General features: G+C 46.2%; 1 protein-coding gene and 1 long non-coding RNA gene across 3 annotated transcripts in view; one reads left to right on the forward strand and one right to left on the reverse strand.

Annotated features, from left to right (window-relative positions):
• LOC132672117 (uncharacterized) overlaps positions 1–19,448 on the reverse strand; it is a 39,703-nt gene extending 20,255 nt beyond the window's left edge. The window contains exons 1-2 of the long non-coding RNA XR_014138042.1: positions 19,376–19,448; positions 17,151–17,386 (exon numbers count right to left, since the gene is read on the reverse strand). This is a non-coding gene — a long non-coding RNA (uncharacterized LOC132672117). The remainder of the gene's footprint in view (positions 1–17,150; positions 17,387–19,375) is intronic.
• RNF228 (ring finger protein 228) lies at positions 17,738–21,461 on the forward strand. Of its 2 annotated transcripts, none has more exons than XR_013557176.2 (2): positions 17,738–18,117; positions 20,008–21,461. XR_013557176.2 is itself a non-coding variant. In XM_060623838.3 (2 exons), exon 2 carries the CDS (start codon positions 18,696–18,698, stop codon positions 19,722–19,724), a length of 1,029 nt encoding a protein of 342 aa, XP_060479821.1. In that variant the 5' UTR covers positions 17,745–18,117; positions 18,581–18,695; the 3' UTR covers positions 19,725–19,837. The 2 variants fall into 2 exon arrangements, 1 of the variants encoding a protein (XP_060479821.1); XM_060623838.3 differs by lacking the exon at positions 20,008–21,461 and adding an exon at positions 18,581–19,837 and having other exon boundaries at positions 17,745–18,117.
• Positions 21,462–21,944: the final 483 nt, after the last annotated feature.

Consider the following 21,944-nt stretch of genomic DNA (forward strand, 5'->3'; position numbering starts at 1 on the left):
AGCTTAGGTTTCATGGCCCCTCATGTGAAGCATCTGTGTTTTCACGGCCATGTGTTCTTGTAAAATTTATATTTTAACCACAAATGGTTGAGGCCACTGTCTCTTTCCTACTTCAGTTTCTCCTCGGTCATACTCCCCTTCCTCAGTCACGTTGGGTTACGAGCCACGGGCATTTTTCGGACCATGACTAAGGAAGTTGATGGGGAAACATATAGTTTTGGTTTCGTGGAATATTTCTGTGCCTCACAGCGCCTTCTGTGTATAGTTTAGTTATTGCTAGCTGCCCCAGTACAAGAACAAGTTTAGTAATGGTCCTAACACCCACTCTACCCATGCGGTCCACCTTGATAAATGAAAGTGCACGGTCTGACATGGCCCTCATAATAGACCACAACATTAGGAACACCAAAGATGAGCTGGTCCAAGAGTGTTATCAGTTCACAAAGTATTGAAGCTTAGTTCCTATAACAACAAACCTCTGAAATGCCTTGAAATCCTGCAGGTCTGTGAAAGACACTTGAGAGAAGTTTTCCTGAAACTGGTAACAGTCCTAAAAAATGTACCAATAATAAGTTGTGAAGCCAAAAGAAACCTTTCCACAGTCTCAATAACAAAAAAAAAACAAAAACAAAAAACAACCAAACACATCATTTTGGGGTGCCTGGTTGGCTCAGTCGATTAAGCATCCGACTTCTGGTTTTGGCTCAGGTTATGATCTCAGGGTTCGTGAGTTCGAACCCTGCCTCAGGCTCTGCACTGTCAGCGAAGAGCCTGCTTGGGATTTTACTCTCTCTCCCTCTTTGCCCTTCCTTCAATCTTGCTCTCTTATAACAAACAAACAAACTTAAAAAAAATTTTAAACAAAACAAACAAAAATATCATTTCACCCATGGAAACAAAACATCATTTCATCCACCATGATGATTCGCCATCAATCCATTATTGGATTGATCCAATAAGAGGAATGTCTGATTTCTCCTTCCATTCTCTCAGTGAAAAGTATGACAAAATCACTGTTGCAAGAATAGGCAATCAAAGGGCGTTTGGGTGGCTCTGTCGGTTGAATGGCCAACTCTTGACCAGCTCAGGTCATGATCTCCCGGTATGTGAGTTCATGCCCCCGCATCAGGCTCTGCACTGACGGTATGGAGCCTGCTTGGGATTCTCTCTCTCCCCCTCCCCCACTGGCTCGTTCACACTCTCTCTCTCTCTCTCTCTCTCAAAATAAATAAAGAAGAAACAATAGGCAATCAAACATATGCAGGCAATAATTTTATTGGGTAGTGTATCAGATAGCCAAATATTAAAAAATGTTATTTTCTGAATTTGGAGATCTTTCCAGAGTTTGTCAGCTTTAAGTATTTTGTTGTTATGGTGGTGGTTTATATTACAATTCTATGTGAACATTTGATTCTCTATCTAAGAATCTGAATTCCTTTTCTTAAATAGGGCCTCCAAAACGGAGCTTCAGGCCCACAGACATTCCCCTGCTTTGAAGTGAGCATCTCGCCCCTGCAGGCCGGTAGTGGGTGTGATCAAGTCTCAAGGATCTGCCCTTTACAGCCTGCCTGAGTCTCCCCAAAACCGAATCTGCTTATCATTAAGTCAGCGAATGCACTGTGGATGGATTTAATGACTCCGTGGGAATGAGTCAGTAATGACTCTGAAGGAATCTGTGTGGCCAGACAGATAAATAATACATCATTTAAAGGTTTTTGAAGTCTTAGTGTTTTGGAAGAAGCCATTCTTTAAAAGAAATTAGGAACGAGAATCTATCATGGCCGGGGACAGAAACAGATAAACAACCAATATGACTAATCATGCTGGATGCAGGGTAATTTAGCCTTTACTTCCCTCTATAGGAAATACTCCAAATCATCGTCATGTGAAGAGACGATTAAGTAGATCTCCTCTAACATCTCATCTGGCCTGGCTCAAAGTGACTTCAGAACCCAATGGCTCTTTTTCAGCAAGGGCATTGCTGCAAATAAGACAGTACATGGTTTCATGTAGATGATGGGGCCGCATATGGAAGAAATGGCCCAGGTTCTTTATTACAAACACGCCCGAGTCTCCACGCATGCTGAATGGCACCCCCAGCTGTAGCTCCTTAGGGGCATTCCGGGAGAAATCAGTTCCTATGTCGATCGATGCGCTCCCCTGCCCAACGCATCTTATTTCCAGCAACACCCTGCACAAACTCAGTATTTGCAATAAAGCATTTAAAAATCTGTTCATTTAAATTCTCTGCTCTGAGTGTCTTTGTCTTTGGCCACACCTTAGATTCATGGCACATTAATAGGTTTACTACAAACAAAACAAAACACCAAATGGTGGCCATAACGGTTTGGCAAACACTGGTTTATACAATACTGAACTGATTTCTTCGTATATACCTCGGCAGGACTCCTCAGAGTTTTAACAATGAATCTCTAAGTGCAGAGTATAAAAGAATGTAGTTTGCAACGCTTCCCAAATTATTTGATCACAAAACCTTTTTTTGAGGTAACATTCCAGGGACCATAACTTTGGGACATGCCGCTTTGGACTGAAATAAAAGGAGATAAAGGACTGTCCATGCTTTATACAACATAACGGCAGAACAAGCTGTATGATACCATGACAATCACTATTATTATTGTTCTAATTAAGATTTCTATGCTCGGGGCACCTGAGTGGCTCAGTCGGTTAAACATCTGGCTCTTGATCTTAGCTCAGGTCATGATCTCATGGTTCGTGAGTTTGAGCCCCGGGTCAGGCTCTGCACTGACAGCATGGAACCTATTTGGGATTCTCTGTCTCCCTCTCTCTCTCTGCCCCTCCCCTGTTTGCTTTCTCTCTCTCATAAATAATTAATTAATTAAAAAAATATTTCTATGTTCAAAGGAAACAGCTGATTCCCTCTTCTTTTTCTCCCAGCGACCATTTGATCAATAGCGATCTGAGAAAAAGACAAAGACAAATACATTTACTTGCATAATTTTCTGCTGTGATCGTTTTATTTTACAAAGAGGTTGAGAAAATTGTACACACTTCTAGTTATCAAGCTTCTGTCTGCTGCCTCAGTAGCTTTCCCTGCTTTTTGAGATTCTCCACTGCATTTAGTAAAGACCAGTGGCTGTCAGGGCAATCGCTGTCAAAATCCCACTGGCATTTTTTGAAGACATAGGAAAATTCATCCTAAAGTTCATATGGAGTCTTAAGAAACTCCAAATAGCCAAAAAATTTTTTTGAAAAATAACAAAATTGGAGGATTCACACTTCCTGGTTTAAAAAAAAAAAAATTACAGGGGCACCTGTGTGGCTCAGTTGGTTAAGTGCTGACTTAGGCTGAAGTCATGATCTCACAGTTTGTGGGTTTGAGCCACACATCAGGCTCTGTGCTGACAGCTCAGAGCCTGGAGCCTGCTTTAAATTCTGTGTCCCCCTCTCTCTGCCCTTCCCCCACTCATGCTCTGTCTGTCTCTCTCTCAAAAATAAATAAGCATTAAAATTTTTTTTAAAAAAATTACAAAGCTATAGCGATCAAAGCAGTGTGGTACTGGCATAAACACAGACCAACAGACCAATGGAATTGAATATAGAGCTCAGAAAAGAATCCTCACAAATATGGTCAAGTGATCTTCGACAAGGGTACCAAGATCACCCAATGGGGAAAGCTCTTCAGCAAATGGCGTTGAGAAAACTGGATAAGTACAAACAGGAGAATGAAGTTGGACTCTTATTTTGCACTCAATACAAAAATTAAATAAAAATGGATTGAATCCCTAAACATAAGACCTAACACTGTAAAACTCCTGGAAGAAAATGAAGGAGGAATCTTCATGACACTGGATGTGGCAAGGATTTCTTGGATATGACACCAAAAGCACAGACAACAAAAAGCAAAATACACAAATGGGAAACGTGTGCATCAAAGGACACAATCAACAGGGTGAAAAGGCAACCTACAGAATGGGAGGAAGTATTTGTAAATCATGTATCTGAAAATGGATCAATATCCAGAGTATATAAAGAACACCCACAACTCAACAACAAAAATCAACCAATTAAAAAAATAGGCAGAAGACCTGAATAGACATTTCTCCAAAGATGGCAGTATAAAAATGGTCAACAAGTATATGAAAAGATGCTCAACATCACTAATCATCAGAGAATGCAAATCAAAACAATAAGATATCATTTCATTCCCATTAGGATGGCTACTGTCAAAGGGGGGAAAAAACCACCAGAAAATAACAAGTGTCATTGAGGATGTGGGGTTATTGGAACTCTTGTGTACTGTTGGGGGATTGTAAAATGGTATAACTACTATGGAACACAGATTAAGTTGCCTCAGAAAATTCAAAAGAGAACTCCCACTTGAGCCAGGCATCCCACTTCTGGTTTGTATCTAAAAGAATGGAGGGGTGTCTGGGTGATTTAGTTGGTTAAGCGTTACTGAATACGTAAGAATGGAACACTTAAGATGGGGGGGGGGGGGGAGGAGGGGGCGCCTGAGTGGCTCAGTCAGCCAAACGTCTGACCCTTGATATTGGCTCAGGTTGTGATCTTGAGATCATGAGATCAAGTTCTGAAATGAGCCTCCAGTCGGGCTCTCTCTCTCTCTGCCTCTGCCCCTGCTTGCACTCTGTCTGTCTGTCTGTCTGTCTCTCTCTCTCTCTCTCTCTCTTAAAATGAGTAAATAAACTTTGGGGCCTGGGTGGCTCAGTTGGTTAAGCATCCGACTTAAGTTCAGGTTATGATCTCACAGTCCATGAGTTCGAGCCCCACATCGGGCTCTGTGCTGACAGCTCAGAGCCTGGAGCCTCCTTCAATTCTGTGTCTCTCTCTCTCTCTTTTTGCCCCAACCCCGCTTGCACTCTATCTCTGTCTCTGTCACTCTCTCTCAAAAATAAACGTTAAAAAATGTTTAAAAAAATAAATAAACTTAAAAAATGGTTAAGATGATAAATTTTATGTTATGTACTTTTTACCACACATACACAAAAGAACAGTGACTGTCCTAGAACTACTCACAGATGAATCGAGGTCATTTACATCTAGACTTTTAGTGATTCTTCTGTTCACCTTTGTCTACCTTTCTTCTAATCAAATGCAGAAATTCCTTTTAAAAATTTCTCTTGGAGCTAAAATACTTAAGAACTTATAAATTGATCATATATGTGTGTAAAACAAGAGAGCTACAGAGTGAGAATTTCAGGGGTGCCTGGGTGGCTCAGTTGGCTAAGCATCTGACTTCAGCTCAGGTCATGAACTCATGGTTCATGAGTTTGAGCCCCACGTCAGGCTGTGTGCTGACAGCTCAGAGCCTGGAGCCTACTTCAATTCTGTGTCTCCCTCTCTCTCTGCCCCTCTCCTGCTAACACTCTGTCTCTCACTCTAAAATAGATAAACATTAAAAAAAAAAAAAGTAGGGGTGCCTGGGTGGCTCAGTCGGTTAAGCGTCTGACTTCAGCTCAGGTCACGATCTCACGGTCCGTGAGTTCAAGCCCCGCGTCGGGCTCTGGGCTGATGGCTCAGAGCCTGGAACCTGCTTCGGATTCTGTGTCTCCCTCTCTCTCTGCCCCTCCCCCGTTCATGCTCTGTCTCTCTCTGTCTCAAAAATAAATAAAACGTTAAAAAAAAAATTAAAAAAAAAAAGTGAAATTTCACAATGGGTCTGAAATGTTTTTTGGTTTTTTTTAAATGTTTATTTTTGAGACAGAGAAAGCAAGTGCACACAAGCAGGAAGGAGCAGAGAGCTTGGGAGACAGAGAATCCCAAACAGATTAGCATCCAATCTCTGCTGTCAGCGCAGAGCCTGATGTGGAGCTCGAACTCACAAACCATGAGATCATGACTCGAGCCAAAATCAAGAATCGGAAGCTTAATCGACTGAACCACGCAGGCGCCCCCGGGTCTGAAATGTTTTTATTTTAAATTCCCTTTCCTTTCAAATTTTGCAGTCGAAGATTAAGCTCATCGAGGAGCTGCCTGGCCCTACAGGGTCTGGGAAGCCTTTCGCTACTCAAGACGTCGCAAAGCATCCCAGAGACAGCAGTCTCGGAGGCTGGGCCACCTCCTCACCACTCGTGGTCCGGGAGCACATGCAATCCCGTTCCTTTCCGTGGAAGGTATGGTTAGATACTACTCACATGGATTTACACCATCTTTGGCTTTTCATCTCTTTCGAGGTCAGGACAATCCCTGGTGTTAGGTCGGAAACGCGAGTGTCTTATATTTCACCACATTTGGGCAGCCTTTAGAGTCTTGGGATTCACTGCAGTGACTGAAGCATCAGAACAAACAAGGGTAAGAAATGCAATCCAATAGCAGTTTCGTTTTCTCATTGTGGCATCCAAGAAGCTGCTTTTCTTTTCATTAAAAATACTGCACTTTAGCCTCCCAAAGAGGAGATTCATCGCTCAAGGAGAAAGAGCCTTTCTAACTGTAAAACATATTCTCTACCTAATTATAATTTTTTAAAAACGTTTTTGATGTTTATTTATTTTTCGAGAGAGAGGAACAGACAGAATCGGAAGCAGGCTCCAGGCTCTGAGCTGTCAGCACAGAGCCTGACGCAGGGCTCGAACCCATAAACCGTGAGATCATGACCTGAGCTGAAGTCAGCACTCAACCTTCTGAGCCACCCTGGCGCCCCTCTACCTAATTATTTTTATAGCATCTAATTAAAGGGCAGACTTACCAGAAGGAAAATATTTTTTTTCTATCAACCATACGGATTTGATTACTAGGGCCCGGCTGTGGAAAGGCTGTTTGGAGATATGTATGTTGCATGTCCCATTAATTTTGCCTTTGTCATGCAAAGGATACCAAATGACTGGAGGAGGAGGAAGCCGTATGGAATTGGGGCTGCGGCTGGCTGCCCTGGGAGGCATGATCTCCAGCAGCTCTCAGAGATTAAGGTGGGGCCATCTGAGCCTCGGAGACTTTCCAAGGCGAGGATGGGCCCTGCCTCCAAGACCCACATCTCTTTGAATCTTCGAAAAGATCAGAGTAACAAACGGTTTCACTGCACAGGACGGTCCGGTTCATCCATTCTGCTCACATAGCATTCGTTGATAACCTCCTAAACATCCTCTTCCATCTCCCTTGATCCACTCATTCTGAGATTTGGAGCAACGACTCAAGAGATATCTAGAATGCTAAGGGTGGGGCTCCGGGCTCTAATGGCTGAGCAGCAATGCAGGAGAAAAGACAGGAGGAGAGAGAACCTGTATGTCTTGCACTGGGCAGTGAGCTCCGAAAGGCTCGATTTAGCACCTGGGTTCCCTGCCTCCCTTGGTTCTTCCTTTTATTTTATTTTATTTTATTTTATTTTATTTTATTCATTTAATTTTTATTTTTTTTAATTTAATCTTATTTTTTTTAATTTACACCAGAGTTAGTTAGCACATAGTGCAACAGTGATTTCAGGAGTAGATTCCTCGATGACCCTTCCCCATTTAGCCCATCCTCCCTCCCACACCCCCTCCAGTAATTCTCTGTTTGTTCTCCATATTTAAGAGTCTCTTCTGTTTTGTCCCCCTCCCTGTTTTTATATCATTTTGTTTCCCTTCCCTTATGTTCATCTGTCTTGTCTCTTAAGGTCCTCATATGAGTGAAGTCATATGATTTTTGTCTTTCTCTGACTAATTTCCCTTAGCATAATACCCTCCAGTTCCATCCACGTAGTTGCAAGATTTCATTCTTTTTGATTACCGAGTAACACTCCATTGTATACATCTACCACGTCTTCTTTACCCATTCATCCATCGATGGACATTTGGGCTCTTTCCACACCTTGGCTATTGTTGAGAGTGCTGCTAGAAACATGGGGGTGCGTGTGTCCCTTCGAAACAGCACCCCTGTATCCCGTGGATAAATACCTAGCAGTGCAACTGCTGAGTCGTAGGGTAGTTCTATTTTCAGTTTTTTGAGGAAACTCCACACTGTTCTCCAGAGTGACGGCACCAGCTTGCATTCCCGATTCTTTTATTTTATTTTTAAACATTTATTTATTTGATAGGGAGAGAGAAAGATTAAGTGAGCACGAGCAGGGGAGGGGCAGAGAGAGGAGACAGGGGATCTCAAGCAGGGTCTGTGCTGTTAGCGCAGACCCCGCTGTGGGGCTCGATCCCATAAACCATGGGATCATTGACCTGAGCTGACACCAAGCGTCAGAAGCCCAACTGACGGAGCTATCCAGGTGCCCTATTTTAGTTTTTTTTTTTTTTTTTAATGTTTATTCATTTTTGAGAGAGAGCACATGAGTGAAGAGGGGCAAACAGAGAGGGGGACAGAGGATCCAAAGAGGGCTCTGAGCTCTCAACTGACTGAGCCACCCAGGTGTCCTATTTTTTTTATTTTAGAGAGAGGGAGAGAGGGCACAAGCAAGGGAGAGGGTCAAAGGGAGGGAGGGAGGGAAGGAGGGAGGGGGAGAGAGAGAGAGAGAGAGAGAGAGAGAGAGAGAGAGAGAGAGAGAGAGAATCCTAAGTAGGCTCCACGCTTAGTGCTGAGCCTGACGCAGGGCTTGATCCCACGGCCCTGGGATCATGACCTGAGCCGAAATCAAGAGTTGGATGCTCAACTAAGTGAGCCGCCCAGGTGCCCCAGCTCTTCCTTGATTTCTTAGAAACGGCTGAGACAAGAGTCAAGAAAACATTAGGAATAAAAGAGCTGAACTCAAGACGATTTTCTTTAGTCCCTTAAAACCATAGTGCCAGTGAGACCCTCAAAAACGTGAGCATTATCAGTGCTATTTTTGTAAGAATGCTGCCAATTTTGAGTCTAAGATTAACAACTGATAGGAACATCTGCAAATATCACAAGAGAAAGTAGCATAAGGAACACCCGAATTCCTTTCATCCAACTTCAACAATTTAAAAAAAAATTTTTTTTACAGTTTATTTATTTTTGAGAGAGAGAGAGAGAGACAGAGCATGAGTGGGAGAAGGGCGGAGAGAGAGAGAGGGAGACACAGAATCTGAAACGGGCTCCAGCCTCTGAGCTGTCAGCACAAAGCCCAACGCGGGGATGGAACCTGGGAACGGCCAGATCATGACCTCGGCTGAAGTCGACGCTTAACCAACTGAGCCACCCAGGTGCGCAATTTTTATACTTTGTGACAATCTTATTTTTTCTGTTCTCCCACGTTTATATGTATTTATCTACGTATTCATTTTTGCTGGGGTGTATTAAAGCAATTCAAGACGTCATACTCTTTCTCCTATAATACTTAGTAGACAGAGAAGATAAGAACTTTTTTCATAATCCCAGTGTTATTATTATAACAAGCAAAATCAGCAATAATCCCTTCATATCACCTAATAACAAGTTCTGGGCTCCATCTCACCTGTCTGGGCTCCTTGGCCTAAAGGAGGGAGACAGGACACATTTGTCTGACACTTGAGTCTCCACTCTTCCTTCTCCCTGCAGACCCGTCTCAGGAGAGCCTTCCCTGAGCTCCTCAGGGATCCTCTTTTTCAAAGTGGTACTGATTCTTCCACTTCCTTGGAGCTGTAAGGGCATAGTGACTCAGGGGAACTTTGTGTGTGTGTGTGTGTGTGTGTGTGTGTGTGTGTGTGTGCGCACATGTGTGTGAAGATTGAAAAATAAATTGGTTTTAGTTTAATATACTTGTGTTATTCCACACTGTCCAATTAACCTGTGCTTTCCTAGGGTTACTTTCATGGGGCCACATGAATGGTAGACCACAGTTAAAACAAACAGGGGGAGGGGCGTCTGGGGGGCTCAGTCGGTTAAGCATTGGTTCAGGTCACAATCTCACGGTTCGTGAGTTCGAGCCCCGTGTCGGGCTCTGTGCTGACAGCTTGGAGCCTGCTTTGGGTTCTGTGTCTCCCTCTCTTTTTTTCTCCTTCCCTGCTCACACTCTGTCTCTCTCTCCTTCAAAAATAAATAAACATTAAACAATTTTAAGACCTTCTCCGACAGCAGGTGCAGTATTATATGCTCCTGATTTATCAGCCTTCCCCCCCCCCCTTTTTTTTTTTTTTAATAACAGTGAAGAACAAAGTTAATGTTGCCAATAACTTGGTCACTTCTTTTCCAGTTTACAAATCACCTTTTTGGGTAACAGGTCAGTCAGTTCTGGACCGTGACCCTCTCTCTCCTTTCACTCTGGATGGCATCTGGGGTCAAGGAGGGCAGAGGCAGGAGGTGGGGAGGAGCAGGTTGGTCCTTGCTGGCCTCTGTTCAGGTGGCCACCATCCCACCTTGGTCCCTTGTATCCCTAACGCCCTGCTACTGAGACCTCCTGCCTCGGGCCCACCTGCCTCTTCCGTCTCCCAACTATAATCTCCCTCTGGACCATCTCAGACACATCCGCTCCCCTCAGCGCTCAGGAACTTTTGTGTGTGCCCTCCAGGAGTGCTCTGGAGCATCGAGAGACTCGACACTGTGGAACAAGCTGTGTCTGATTCTCCCCACGTGGAACTGCTCCTACCCCATCGCTATACCACTCTGGGCCTGTGGGTGCGGCTTCTCTTAGGGGCTTAGAATTTCCCCAGGATATGTTCTAGAGGCGAGACACAAACATTCATGTCCCGGAACCCCCTACAATATATCTTTGGGCTACAATTAACCCCTCTCCAGTTTTTACTTCAAGAGGGGCTCAAGCAGAAAAGCTTTTGAAAACGTGTCTGATCATTTAAAAAATTTTTCTTACCATTTATTTATTTTTGGGAGAGGGAGAGAGACCATGAGCAGGGGAGGGGCAGAGAGAGGGGGACAGAAGACGTGAAGCTGGCTCTGCGCCAACAGCAGTGACCCTGCTGCGGGGCTTGAATTCAAGAACTGTGAGATCGTGGCCTGAGCCAAAGTCGGATACTCAACTGACTGAGCTACCCAGATGGCCCTCAACATTCTTTTTCTGCTCTCCCTTCTTTTCAAAGATTTTCCCCATGTCTTAACTTTTCCCTACATCTTCTTCCAGAAGCAGACCCTGAGAGAAGACGTGATCCCAAAGGAACAGCAAAAGGAGAGTAAGAACAGGAAGCTGGGAAGAGAAGACAGCCACTAAAGGGTACCCTGTCAAGCCAGCTCCCACAGTTCTGCTGGCAGAACGCAGAGAGCAAGGAGAAAGTAGACACCTCAGAATTCACTTGGCTGAGGAGGGAGGAGGGAGCTGGGGTATGTATACACCAGCCTCTCACTAGTCCTTGACTGAGGGCTACTCCTGGGGGCATTGATTCCTCAGTACTCTAGGCAGCAAAGGAGACTGGTTGCAGGAGAAAGTTCTCAGGGATGGAAATTCAGGTGCTGACACTCTTATGACCAAATATCGGCTTTTACGTTATTATATTTTATGTTGAAGTTTCTCACCAGTTGTACTGCAGTCCACCGGTGTGCCGTTAACGGACTGGGAAATACTGCTTCTCTCAGCTCTTTCGCAACTGAGTGGGGTCTGGGGTGGATGTGACCCAAGGACCAGTCACCAGCTGTGACAGCCTGATGGGGCTGCAGAGCTTACATGGTCAAGAAAGGAATGGCACGTAAAGACATCCACATCCTAATCCCACAAACCCATGAATATCTTACTTTACATACGTGCAAAAGGGACTTTGCAGATGTGATTAAGTTAGAGGTTTTGAGACAGGGAGGGTATCCTGGATTATCCAGGAGGGCCCAGTGCAATCATGGGTTCCCTATAAGAGGGAAGCAGGAGGGCCAGAGACAGAGCTAGAGATGATGTGAGCCTGGAGTGATGTGCCATGAGGCAAGGAATGCAGGCGTCCCTCAGAAGGTGGAAAAGGCAAGGAAGCGCATTCTCCCCTACAGCCTTCAGAGAAATACAGCTTGTGATTTTAGCTAAATTTACCCCATGGCCTTGGGTAAGCGATTTGGACCTTCATGGTCTAAATATCAGCACCCCTATTATAAAATGGGAGTAGAAAGACATAGAAATTGTAAAATACTGCTGGGAAGGTCTACAAATTTCAGAGCAGAGAAGTCATTTTTCAAATTTCTTACACAAAAGAAAAAACATTTTAAGACACAAGAGTTACCCAGGTGCCCCAAGAAAAAGAAGAATCTTTTTTTTTTTTAATGTTTTTTAACACTTACTCATTTTTGAGAGACAGAGAGAGACAGAGCATGAGCAGGGGAAGGGAGAGACAGAGGGAAATACAGAATTTGAAGCAGGCTCCAAGTTCTGAGCTGTCAGCACAGAGCGTGACGTGGGGTTCAAACCCATGAACTATGAGATCATGACCTGAGCTGAAATTGGACACTTAACCTACCGAGACACCCAGGTACCCTGAAAGCTAAGACTCTTAAAAGCAAATATTAATAGTCCCTGGGGAGCACAACAGATATGTATTGTCTTGCATAAACTAGTTTAAGCAGAGAAACACACAAGAGTGCCAAAGTATCAAAACGCCACGAATCCAGTGAAACAAGACAATATATGAGGAAACAGGATGAATTTATTACGTAAACTACAAAATTTACCTGGTTATTCTTTCTTTTTACCCAAATATTGCTGAAACAAAATTAAAACAAGCAATGGAAAAAGAAATGGTTTTAAGACTTACAATGAAGTTCGCAAAGAGAAAACAAATATTCTTTTCGAAAAAAGCTCTTCCTTCATAAATACTAATACTAACAGAATAAAAGCATTTTCTTGGATGACAAAATGTGTTGCTAAATAACAACTCAAACTGTCAAAGGATAATTAATGCTTACTAAAAAGTAAAGTCATCCAGCCAATAAATTTTGCAAATTGCATTTTTCAAGGACAATGGCCTACAAAAATTCCACTTCTGAGAATCAGTCTTAAAGAATTAATCCAAAATATAGCAAAGGCTATATGATGAAGATTTTAATTGCTTGAGGTGCCTGGCTGGCTCAGACAGTGGAGCGTGTGTCTCTTGATCTCAGTGTTGTAGGATCTCAGTGTTGTAAGTTTGAGCCCACGTTGGGTGCAGAGATTACTTAAAAATATATATATTTAAATAAATAATAAAACTCTCTTTCCTAAATTTTCTTCAAAGTAGTTGAACAATTTCTAGACATTTTTAAAAATTACTATTATCTGTACACTGTAAAAAGTATTAAGATGCCCTAATGCAGTAAATACTAAATCAAATGTTGCCTTGGAAGGTTTTGCAAATCTTGCTTACTGGATTTTAGTGGAAGCGATACAAATGCACAGTGAGCAGATACGTCTTAATCCCAAAGAACGTTAGTGGCCTTGTGATTGCAAATTCCCATGATTAACCACATTAAAAAATCATAATAAACTTTTTATCTTAGAATAGTTTCAGATTTACAGAAAAACTGCAAAGACAGCACAGAGAGTTCCTTCCCATATACTCCATACTCCTTTTCCCCTATTATTTACATCTTATGTGACTAGGCCACATTTATCACATCTAATGAACCAATCTTGATCTACGATGACACTGAAGTCCATGCTTTATTCAGATCTCCTTAGTTTTTGCCTAATGTCTTTGTTGTTCCAGTATCCTATCCAGGATACCCCATCGTATTTAGCTATCCTATCGCCTTAGGCTCCTTTTGGCTGTGATGTTTCTCAGACTTTCCCTGTTTTTGATGACCTTCACAGTTCTGAGGGGTCCTGGTCGGGTATTCAGTAGCATACCCTTCTATTGGGATTTATCTGATATTCTCCCATGATTAAACTGGGGTTATTGAGAGGTTTTGGAGAGGAGAAGCACAGAAAGTGCCCTTCTCAACCCATCACATCCAGGGTACCTGTGATTAACTTGACTTATCACTATTGACGTTAACTTGGATCACCTGGTCAAGATCGGTTTTTATTCTGAATTATTTTTATTTACTGAAAAGAAATGATAATTTCCCTAGAATAAGCATCTTTTTTTTTTTTTTTTTTAAATCATTGCAGTTTGGGCCTGGCTAGGTGGCTTCTTTTCTCAACATTTTTATGGCACTTATCACGTACCAGGCACTGTCTGAAGCTGAATAAATATTAACTCATTTTGACCCTGCAACAACCCTAGGAGGTGGATACTACTCTCCCATTTTACAGGAGAGAAGACTGACGAACAAAAAGGTTAAGTGACCTTTTTTAGGACTATGCAGCTAGTAAGTGCTGGCAGCAGAGAACTTGTTCTTAACTACTAGACCATACCGTCTCTCCACAATGAGAGGAAACTTACACCACAAATGAAATACATTCATTCTTTTAAAAGTTGTATCTTTGCAGTATAGAGCAATGAGATCTAGCACCTCAAGTAACCTCTTAATTGATCCGTGTGTCCCCCTTGAGGGTCAGTTCCAGTTCTGGCCCACGTATCACTCTCAAGCTCAAACTCCCACGGGCACTCCTGCTATGTGTTGACCATCAACCAGCCAGTTGTCTGCAGAATTAAGCCCTACCTGGCTGGTTGGAAGCATTCCAGGCTTCCCTTGATGGTGCCCTACCTTCTGCACGCTCTCTCTCTGAAGCAGGCCACCTGCCATGCCCTCCACCTACCCGCTTTCCCTGATGCCACCACGAATGTCTTCCTGCATTTTTCTAAACCCTCTACAATTCACTCACCATGAGTCTGTGGAAACTTCTTACATCTCCAGAGCACCAACAATTTCTCTCTCCTCTTTATTCCCACCGGACCTCACCCCTGGACTACAAGCGTGCCTCATTCTGCCTCTAAGTTTTGCACACATATTTAATATCCTCTTAGTTTCTGGAGGCCAGGTATCTTATCACATAGCAATAATGCCTGCCAGAATAGGACCTCAATACATGCCTAATTGACGCGATCCTGTTTCTATTTTAAAATGTCAGCTTTTTGATGGACTCCTTTACTACTTGCTTCTGAGTGGCATTATCTGCCTCTACATCTATTCTTCCAATATTACCAATGAGAGATTTCACGTTGTCCTCATATTTCATACAGGGCTTTATTTATTACCACTAATGGATCAATAATACGTGGTTAGATTCCTAGGTCAGGGTTCCTGCTCCTTGTCTTTCTGACCGAGTCGCTTCCTATATCTCTACCTCTGAAATAATGGAAGACTTGGGTTAGGACCGCTCTGTCATTATTGGCTTATCGCCTTGGGTTGGTTGCACAAGCCTTCTGGGTCTCCCTCATAGGGCATTTGGGAGGATTGTTGAGATCAGGAAAAGAAACCCCTGATAGAAACAATAGCGGGTGTTAACAGGGGGTTGGGGTTATGTGTGTAAAATACTCAATTTTCACAACAGACTTATGTTAACTACTCATCCCACATTTACAGTTTGGAAAACTGAGGCACAGAGAAGGGAACGAGGATATCGAACACTACACAGAGAGAAAGGGTGAGAGGAACACCTAGCATTTGGACACAGGACAATGAATCCTAAAACCGAAACATCCTCTCTGTTTCGACAGTTGATGAAGGGAATATATACATGTATATGTATATGATGAAGGGAATATATATCAACTGTCGAATATATACATATTCAATAGACATCAATATATACATATATATATGTATATACATTCAATATAGACATCAATATATACATATATATATATATATGTGTGTGTGTGTGTATATATATATATGAGATTACCCAAGACCATTGGTGTCTTTCATTTACTCAGGTCTTCAAAAAGAACACAAGTCAGACAATACTGATTATCTAATATGTCCAAGGCAGGAGCAGGATTCACGAGCAACGCCAATGCAAACCCGATGTGAATATTATGTTCCTCGTTTCTGACTTAAGATCCCTTTCAACACAGTTTTCGCCACGAGGAAAGCCTAATTCCTACACGAATGACCAAGCTTTACTATTTACTGCTGCAGGTAACTGTGAGCCCTGGGCCCAAGGGCTCATTAGGGCAAATGCCTGCAGCACTCAAACTCACACTCTTCAGGAATGTCACGGCCCCTCACTGAACTGACGAAGGCTCCCATGGGACACCTTTATGAGAGTCCTAAATAATGAGGGACAGGCCCTGGGGTATAAATAATTGGGAGATGCTGGGTCCCTTTAAAAAGCTATCCAAATTTCCAGAGAGTAAATTCCAGCATCGTTAACCGAATTCTGGCAATCGCTTATGAGCCTGTAGACAGAATGTATTATGGATGAAAAGTGTACCTGGACCTCTCAAAGAGGATGCTATGGTATCTAAGAGACCGTGAGCTGTAGAAGAAATGCTGGGAGCTGCTAAATTATTACTTTGCCTACCAACATGCTCTTTGCTTGCACCAGTTAGAAGCTGGGAAACGTTTCTGCTTTTGGGTTCCCCATAACCAAATCTGTGATGTTGGTGGAGACCTGCGATCCAAGGACCGCCCCCCGCCCCCCACCCCCCGGCCATGTCACCACTGGGGAAAGGGTTGCTCCTGACATCAAGTGGGTAGGGCCCAGGGATGCCACTAAACCTCTGGCAGTGCAGAGAACAACAACAATGAACTGTCCATCTCAGAATGTCAATGGTGCTCAGGCTGGAAGACTTCACTGCAGCCCCATGCTCCGTTTCTCCATTCTTCCATCCAGTGCTGAGAACGCAGAATAGAGTGAAAGTTCAAAATCTTCAGTTGTTTGGCCCAAATGCAGACATGTGGACTTTCAGAACTCTTTTTCCACCCCCTTTTGGCATGGAAGTTACACATGTCCCAAGAACTGGGTGGGTGGGAAGGACAAGACATAAACGCACAGGAGCCGTCCTGTTTTTGTGCTTGTTTTTCCCCCATGACCTGCTTTTAAATGTTTCCCACAACAGCAATATGTCTTTTCTCAGTACAGGGCTAGTCAGGGCTTACATAGAAGGACCCAGTTTAAAACTGCATCCAAAATGCATGATTCCAGGCTCTTCACAATCCTGCAGCTCAAGGAGGGAACGAAAAGGACAGGAAGCTAGTGCCGCCACTCAGAGGCTGGTTGGCATAACTTTGTAATATCCCAAGGCCAGATGAGGGACTTCTCCTGATGTCCCACCACCCTGCCCTCTACTCATCACAGCTCCCCCGTCACAAACTAACATACTGCAAAAAGAAACAGTATTACCCCAAGTCATAGTTATCAAATCTGAAACCAGGAACTAGAAAGCTAAAGTGGTCTCTAGTAAGTTGTCCAAAGACCCCTCACCCTTAAGACATCTATCACATTCACGATTCACAAAGAGTAAACAGTAAATTCCGTTTCAAATATCATAGAAACTTACCAGCTGTTTAGGACAATTCCTGCATTGGTATCTTACTGGTTCCTTTCCGCCATTTTCCTTCAGCTGATTTTCCATTCATCTGTCCTTTCCACAAACATTCTCTGGAGCATCTTACTGCCTTCCGCAGATAACACAGAGAAGAAGTGGAAACATTCCCATCTCATGGGAACCGAGAGTACCCTCCTCTTCACCTTCCTTGTTGTGGTTCTCTCTCTTTTCATGGGGGCAGGTCCAACCTGGAGAAAAAAGGGAAGAACTTTCTGGTTAGGAATATCTGAACAGCACCTTTCAGATGCCCCCCCCCCCCCAAACCACCAATCCTATGTTCTACTGAGTGCTCCTTTCAAGAAACACTGCTTCTTGCTAAGCTGCCCAGTAGAGTTTCTATTAGTTTTAATAAATCAAGAGGATCTCTTCCAGTTACTCAGGGAATTTTTGGCTCTCTACATTCGCATATTAAAAGTTTAAGTGGAAGATGGTGGTGAGTGATGCGGGGGGGGGGGGGGTTAGTTTAAGCTAGACTTTGAAATGCGTGAACCTGTTTGAGAACAGCAATCCCCCCCCCCCCTCTGAAAACGCCTGCGCACCAACGAAAGAGCTACCTCCTCCCCTGTGGTCAGCGCCAGGAAATCAGCAAGACCTGGCTACGAGTCTCTGTCTTCTTGCCTTCTTCAATCCCAGCAAGCAATATTTCAAGGGGGAAAGAAATAATACCGTTTAGCTCCAAAATTTCCTCCAAACGGTGAAAGGAACATGCCAGCCCTCCGCTTCCACACTGTGAACGCTGCAGGGCTACCTGGGCTTTGCTAATACAAGTGAAAAGTGTATATAAATGGCAGGGTAATTACTGGCTTTCGCCCTTGGACGGAGAAATGAGATCACGATTTTCACGAACAGGAACCGGAGCTGCCGCCGCTGCCCTGGCTGCCGCTTCCCCTCCCTGCGCGGGTCCCGCATTACATCACCGGTGAGCTCTTGCTGGTGGGGGTTGGGGGGGGGGCGAGGAGGCTCCGCCAGGGACTCAGCCCCAAACCAAGGGGAGTAAACATGGAATAACGAGGGTAAACGGGAGGAGGACGAGGGAGAGGAATAAGGAAAAAGCAGGACCAGGTTTCCCACCGCCACCACCACCCCTCGTCTGTTTGCCGGGGAGGGGGAGGGGGTGTGTGCAAGGGCGCCACATCCTGAAGCAGCCGCACCCCAAATTTCTTTCCTGCACCGCCCCCCCCATCCTCCCTCCACTTCCAATTCCAACAAAAACTGACATCCAAAGGGGCCAGGAGAGCGGCCTTGAGAAGCTCAGGGGGGGACTGCGGAGAGACGCCAGGGGATTGGGAGGGACCGAGGCGCCCGCGCCTTGGGGCAGCGTGAGGGAAGGCGGTCGTCGCTGCGCCCCCGCCCGGCCCAGCCAGCGGTGCCTCCCCCGCCAGGCGACAGCAGCCCGAGGGGGGAGGCAGAAGCGCCTCCTCCCTGCCGAGAGCCGAGGCGACGACCGAGGGGGAGGAAGACTCCTCACCTTGCCCCCGATGAGGGGCGGATCATGCCATGGCAGCGCCGGCGAGCGACAGCGGCGGCGGCGGCGGCGAGCGGAGCCCAACCAGCAGCCCCGGGAGCTCGACAGGAGCCGGGGTCGCCGCGGCGGGAGCCCGGGACGGCGGGGACGCGGCCGCTCGGAGCGCCGCCGTGACCGTCCCCGGCCTGCCTCCGCTCGAGGACTACGAGTGCAAAATCTGCTACAACTACTTCGACGCGGACCGGCGCGCGCCCAAGCTGCTGGCGTGCCTGCACACCTTCTGCCAGGAGTGCCTGAGCCAGCTGCAGCTCCGCGCCGCCGCCGCCGCCGCCGCCTCTGCGAGCGCCGCGCCTGAGCGCCCGCTGCGCCCGCCACCCTGGCACGGCCCGCCCGGCGCCATCGCGTGCCCCGTGTGCCGCCACCGCACGCCGCTGCCCGACAGCCGCGTGCACGGCCTGCCCAACAACACCAAGCTCGCCGAGGCCTTCCCTCTGGCCCTGCGCGCCGCGCACGACCCGCTGCCCCAGGACCGCCTCCCGCCGCTGCCCGCGCGCCGCGCCGCGCCCGCCGCCGCCGCCCTGCCGCCCGCCCCGGCCCCGGCCCCGCCGCCGCCGCCCGCGGAGGACGCCGCTCGCGAGCCCCGCGCCCGCGCCGGCCTGCGCGCCCCGGGCGCCTACGAGAGCTGCCAGAACTGCAAGCGCGCCGCGCTCACCGCCGGCTGCGTGTGCGTCGTCTTCTCCTTCCTCTCCATGGTGGTGCTGCTCTTCACCGGCCTCATCTTCGTCAACCACTACGGCGGCGGCGGCGGCGGCGGGGGGGCACCTCCCGGCGGCGGGGCGCCCCCTGGCGCTGCCCCCGCTGCCGGGTCGCCCTCGCCCGTGGGGCCCATCTGTCTGTCGGTGGCCAGCATCCTGGCGCTCTTCTCGGTCGTCGTCACTTGGGTCATCTGCTGGCTCAAGTACCGGCCCGAGGGCGCGGCCGCTGGCTCGGCGGGGGGCGGCGGGGGCGGCCCGAGGGCGCGGGCGGCGGCTGGCGGCGGCGCGCGGAGGAGCCACACGTAACGGGGCCTCAAGCCGGGCCTCCGCCAGCACCTCCAGCCCCCGCGCGGCCCGAGAGGAGGGGGGGGGGCGGGCCTCCGGCTCCGCGCGCTCGAGCTGCGCCCCCTCCGTGCGGCACCGGGACGCCCGGCCACCACCGGGCCTCGGCGTCGCGTCTCTCAGGCCTCCCACGCCCCGCCTCCTCCGCGCGGGGTCAGCGACGGACCCCGAGGAGGCGGGGGTGCTGCTGGGGAGTCCCGTCTCTGTGGACTGTGCAAGATCGCCCTCCGCTTCACGCACCACCCAGGTCCTCGCCAGAGTGCACGGCCGTCCCTCCCCCGAGTCCGAGGATTTGCAAAGAGAAGGAGAAGAGGAGTGGGCCCCCCGCCGCCCCGCCCGAGAGCTGATTTTCTGGCTGCCGCGACTGGAGAGTTTCAGGGGAGAGGTGCGCGCGCGCACGTCTGCCGCAGTTGTGAAAGGACTTGAATTGTCCAGAGCAAGGATGAATGAGATGTCCACGTGAAACAAGGGTGTCCCCGCTTCCTGGCTGTCCTGGAAGGCGAGTGAGCCCGGGGCGCTGAGAGTGAAGTCCACTCCCCGGGGACACGGCGCGGGAGAGCGGGGCGGCGGCACACGAGGCCAGCCGCGCGCAGCTGGGCGCTCCCCGCCCTCCCCGGCAGGTGCGCAGCGCGCCTGCGCGCTGGGGCTGCCGCCACTCAGCCGACGGGAGAGGTGGCGGCGCGCGCAGGGCTGCCGGTGCCGCGGCTCCCAGCTCGGCGGAGTCCAGAAGTCCCATCCTGAAAACTTAGGATTGTTTTATTCACAGTGTTACTATACCAGGAAGTCATTTCATCTTCTGTAACTGGACTCAGGGAGCTTAAAGAGCCCGTTCTCTCTTCTCCTCTCAAAACTGACTTACTGTTGCCCCCACCTGGAAGATACTGAAAGCTATTCACGCAGAATATAAGCTGTAGGCTTCCTCTGCCTTTTTTCTTCATTTCGTTTTTAAAATAATTTATTCTAGAATGTATACATCTGGAAATTTTGTGCATTTAAATTTCCAGGGAAGTGTTTGATAAGCAGTAATATTTCTCCCGTACCTCCAGTCCAAATACATTTCAAGATTAGGAGCAGAAAATAAAGGCGTGTTAGTGATTGGTTCAAGATTTTATACCGTGAACAACTACTGACTTTAAATTATCTGATAAAATAGAAAATAGCTCCCAAAGACAAAACTGACAAGTCTTTCTTCCTCTGATTACAAATATATGTCACACTTACCGGGAAAATATTATTTTGAATTGAACTGTTTGATATTGGAAATCACTGAAAGGTTCACATCGGTCATATTAGATGAAAAAGAATACATATCTACCTGATTTTCTAACTAAAAAGATGTATTACGAGTGTATGTTGCAGGTGGATTAGATGCCTTTTTAAAGAAAAAAAACCCACTGTTTCAAATGTATTTTATATGAAAACATTCTTTATTCCATCTCTTCAAATTTGGAATAAGACAAAGTTTTCATGTCTGAAAATCACAGAAGCTGTTGAGGGTATGCTGTTATTCCTCATGTATTTAATGCAAGCTGTCTGCATGATATCCTGACATTATTCTATTAACTGAACTTGAATGGAGCATTTGTATCTATCATAGAGTGAAGTAATTTATTGGTCACTGATAAGTGATATGGCTGCAATTTAGGAATTGCAATATGGTGTGTTTTATGTCTGCGTTGTCTTAATAAAAACGAGAAGCATTTATAGAAAAAAAACCTATTTTCATGAAATTTATTTCATGGGGAAATTGCTCCGAGTTATTTATGGCACTCTTCTTGAAATACTCATCCCCATCCAAATCCTAATTTCACATTTTGAATGAGGCTGAGAGAAATAAGTCACACATGGGAGGAATGTACATCGCGAGGGCGGGCATTTTATGGAATTGTTTCTAGGGTTTCACAGGACTTCTGAAGGCCAAGGGAGATCTATCCATTGTATTTTGAAGGGAGAAGCAGCTTACCCATCCACTAGTATAACATCCACTAAAACTAAACTCTGCTGTCAGGTTTGGTTCTCAGTTTCTGCTAAATGTTTTCAGGTTCCTAATGTTTTTATGTTCCTAATACTAAGAGTCACATTTCAGAAACTAGCTTGGATTTGTTTACACCTCAAGCAAGTAACTTGTGTTACTTCTCTGTTCGTTTTTATCTGTTACTCTTTGTTTACTTCCAGTGCTGAGAT

Source organism: Panthera onca, chromosome C1 (genome assembly GCF_046562875.1).
Source record: "Panthera onca isolate mPanOnc1 chromosome C1, mPanOnc1 haplotype 2, whole genome shotgun sequence".
Classification (NCBI taxonomy): domain Eukaryota; kingdom Metazoa; phylum Chordata; class Mammalia; order Carnivora; family Felidae; genus Panthera; species Panthera onca.

Coding starts and splice junctions, on each gene's coding strand:
- RNF228 (XM_060623838.3), top strand. CDS start 18,696: ATGGCAGCGCCGGCGAGCGACAGCGGCGGCGGCGGCGGCGAGCGGAGC.